The sequence below is a fragment of the Nicotiana attenuata genome, chromosome 10 (assembly GCF_001879085.1).
Source record: "Nicotiana attenuata strain UT chromosome 10, NIATTr2, whole genome shotgun sequence".
NCBI classification, from domain to species: Eukaryota; Viridiplantae; Streptophyta; class Magnoliopsida; order Solanales; family Solanaceae; genus Nicotiana; species Nicotiana attenuata.
Window position 1 is genome coordinate 4561549 of NC_031998.1, and position 3623 is coordinate 4565171.

The following is a 3623-nucleotide window of genomic DNA, read 5'->3' on the forward strand; positions in this document are numbered from 1 at the left end:
AATGTCGACTAACTCCTGTTTGTGTAATGAAGATTTCATTCAGTTAAATGGAGAATTCTGTTCATACAATGGAGAATCTTGTTTGTATAATGGAGAATTCGTGTTCATACAATGGAGAATTTCGCTCATACAATAGAGAATTCTGTTCATACAATGGAGAGTAATGGAGAAATCTATGATAGTCCCTTCACTATGTTGGCCTGCGGACCGTGTCGGTTGGCCGATATGGTGAACTTGCGCTCTTATTCCACCTGGTGTCCCCTTTGTCGCCTCGTTAAAAACCTTCCCGAGAAAACCCAATTGGGACAAAATCGGGCCAGGGAAAAGAGTGCGACTTAGAAGACGCCTTTCAGAAGTGAAGTGTTTGAGATGGGCGATGTTCCAATTGTTTTGGAGTGGTTTTCCCTCCATCGTCTCTAGCTGGAACGCTCCTTTGTTTGCCGCTGCTGTGATTTTGTATGGCCCGTCCCAGTTGGTTCTTAACTTTCCTTTATTCGGGTCTTTTGATGCCAGTGTTTTTGCCTTGAGGACGTAATCGCCGACTCTGAGCGGTCTTACCCTGGCTTTCCTGTTGTAATATCTTTCTACCTGCTATTTTTGGGCCGTCATTCTTATATGGGCCATGTCTCTTCGTTCTTCGGCTTCTTCTAGGTCTTGTAACTTGCTTTCGTCGTTGTCCGCTCCACTAGTATGGGAGTATCTCAAGCTTGGTTCTCCGATCTCGACGGGTATGACGGCATCAGTTTCGTAGACCAGTGAGTATGGCGTTTCTCTCGTGCTGGACTTGGGTGTAGTCCGGTATGCCCATAATACTTCGGGTAGCAATTCGGGCCATAGCCCTTTGGCTTCTTCAAGCTTCTTTTTCAGTATGTTCAATATTGTTTTGTTGGAAGACTCGGCTTGGCCGTTAGCGGCGGGATGATATGGGGTGGAGAGTATCCGCTTGATGAGCCATTTCTCGAAGAATTCGGTTATTTTCCTGCCGATGAACTGGGGCCCATTGTCGCAGCTGATTTCTTTGGCGATGCCGAAACGGCATATGATATTTTTCCATATGAAGGCGATGACCTCTTGCTCGCGTACCTGTGCATACGCACCTGCTTCCACCCATTTAGAAAAATAATCAGTTAAAACTAACAGAAAGCATACCTTTCCTCGTCCTGCCGGTAGGGGGCCGATTATGTCCATCCCCCATTTTATGAATGGCCATGGCGAGGTGACCGAATGGAGGAGTTCCCCTGCCTGGTGTATCATGGGGGCGTACTTTTGGCATTGTTCACATCTTCGGACATAATACGCTGCCTCTTTCTTCATGGTGGGCCAGTAGTAGCCGGTGCGGATAAGGCACCGGACAAGGGTGCGGTTCCCTGTATGGGCGCCACAATGGCCTTCATGCACTTCTTCTAATACTTGCCTCGTCTGATGTGGCCCGAGACATTTAGCAAGGGGACCACCAAACATTTTCTTGTAGAGATCGTGATTTATCAGGCTGTACCGGGCCGCTTGCATCCGGAGTTTCTTGGCTGCCTTTTTGTCGCGTGGGAGTGTCCCGTCCTGCAGGTAGGATACAAACTGGTTACGCCAGTCCCAATTCAATTTTAAAGAGAATACCTCGATGTGGTCGACGGCTGAATGGAGGAGAGTGACCACATTTTCTTTGTTGATATTTTTGGTGGCTGCGGCCAGCTTGGCTAGGCTATCTGCTTCGATGTTTTGTCCCCTGGGAATTTGCTCGAAGCGACATTCGTCGAACTCGGGCATCAGCTTATGGATTTCTGACTGATATTTTTGTAGCCTTTGCTCTTTGATTTGGTAGGTTCTAGCGACTTGGTTTACTACGAGTTGAGAGTCGCAATGGAGGATGAGCCGACGGGCTCTGTATTTGATAGCTAGTTTCATGCCTGCAATCACAGCCTCATACTCGGCCTCGTTGTTAGTCATCTCGGGGCATCGTATGGACTGGCGAATTACTTCTCCCATGGGGACTTCGAGGACGAGTCCCAGTCCCGATCCCGAGGCATTCGCAGCGCCGTCAGTGTAGAGGTCCAGAGGTCAGTGTGGGCAGAGGCGCGGAGGGCCTCTTGTTCCACCTCTGGCAATATCCCCATACTGAAGTCGGCGACAAAGTTGGCGAGTACCTGTGACTTGATGGCAGTTCTTGGATGATAGGTTATGTCATGCTCGCTGAGCTCTATGGCCCATTTGGCGAGCCTACCCGAGAGTTCGGGTTTATGTAGGATGCCCCTTAGGGGGAAGGTTGTTATTACTTTTATGGGATGGCATTGAAAATAAGGTCTAAGCTTTCGTGAAGCTACAACTAATGCCAAAGCCAGCTTTTCGAGGTGCGAGTACCTCATTTCGGCATCTATTAGAGTTTTGCTGATATAGTAAATAGGGGATAGCGTACCTTTGTTTTCGCGGACTAAGACGGCGATGACAGCGACTTCAGACAACGCCAGGTACACGAGTAAGCACTCGCCTGGATCTGCTTTGACGAGCAATGGTGGCGAGGATAGATATACCTTCAATTTCCTTAATGCTTCGATGCATTCCTCGTTCCGTTGCAGCCGTCGATCTTTCTTCAGCACACTGAAGAATTTGTGGCATCTGTTTGAGGATCGTGAGATGAACCTGGATAAAGCGGCTATTCGCCATGTTAGTTTCTTCACCCGCTTCTTGCTATTTAGAATCTCGGGTATCATGTCTATGGCCTTGATCTGGTTCGGGTTGACTTCGATACCTCGCTATGATACGAGGAAACCCAAGAATTTTCCCGAAGCCACGCCGAAGGCACATTTTTCCGGGTTCAGCTTCATCCCGTACTGTCTTAGTATCTCGAAGGCTTGCTTTAAATGGTCAATATGGTCCTCCTTCTTTGCCGACTTTACTAACATGTCGTCGATGTAGACCTCCATTGTCTTACCGAGCTGTTCTTTGAACATCTTGGTGACCAGCCTCTGGTATGTTGCACCCGCGTTTTTGAGCCCGAAGGGCATCACCTTATAGCAGTATATCCCTAGATGGGTAATGAAAGTTGTCTTCTCTTGGTCCTCTTCGGCCATCAGGATCTGGTTGTAGCCAGAGTATGCGTCCAAGAAGCTTAGCAGCTCGTGTCCGGCTGTTGCATCTATCAGCTGATCGATGTGGGGCAATGGGAAGGAGTCCTTTGGGCATGCCTTGTTCAGGTCGGTGAAGTCTACGCACATTCGTCATTTCCCGCTTTTCTTTTTAACCATGACCACGTTGGCGACCCATTGGGGGTATTTCGATTCTCTGATGGAACCGTCGGCTAGTAGTTTATCTACTTCTTCGCTGACTGCCTCGTTGATTGTAGCTTTGAATTTCCTCCTTATCTGCCGCATGGGCGGATAAAGTGGGTCGACATTTAGTTTGTGGGTGGTGATGTCGTTTGGGATCCCCGGCATATCTGAATGAGAGAAGGCAAATAAACCTGCATGGTTAGTTAAGAATTCATGGTACTTACCTGGGTCGGAGAGGTTATGCCCGATGTAGGTGCTTTTCGAACTGTCGGTCTTGTCCAGCATGACAGGGTCGAGATCCCCGATTGTCGCTTTGCAAGCTTCTACGACATCTGGGTCCCTAATGCCCTCCGTTGTCAGGTT

The 3623-nt window shown here is 48.6% G+C and overlaps 1 protein-coding gene across 1 annotated transcript; it reads right to left on the reverse strand.

Moving 5' to 3' along the window:
• Positions 592-2702, reverse strand: LOC109233548. Its single transcript, XM_019399433.1, has 4 exons — positions 2408-2702; positions 1150-1901; positions 1084-1097; positions 592-979 (listed from the first exon to the last, which is right to left on the reverse strand). Exons 1-4 carry the CDS (start codon positions 2700-2702, stop codon positions 592-594), a joined length of 1449 nt encoding a protein of 482 aa, XP_019254978.1.

Bases quoted from the DNA above. Each gene is read 5' to 3' on its own strand.
- LOC109233548 (XM_019399433.1), bottom strand. From the start codon at position 2,702: ATGATACCCGAGATTCTAAATAGCAAGAAGCGGGTGAAGAAACTAACA. The intron at 1,902-2,407 runs GTACGCTATCCC...CTGTGATTGCAG, and splicing joins CTTAGTCCGCGAAAACAAAG to GCATGAAACTAGCTATCAAA.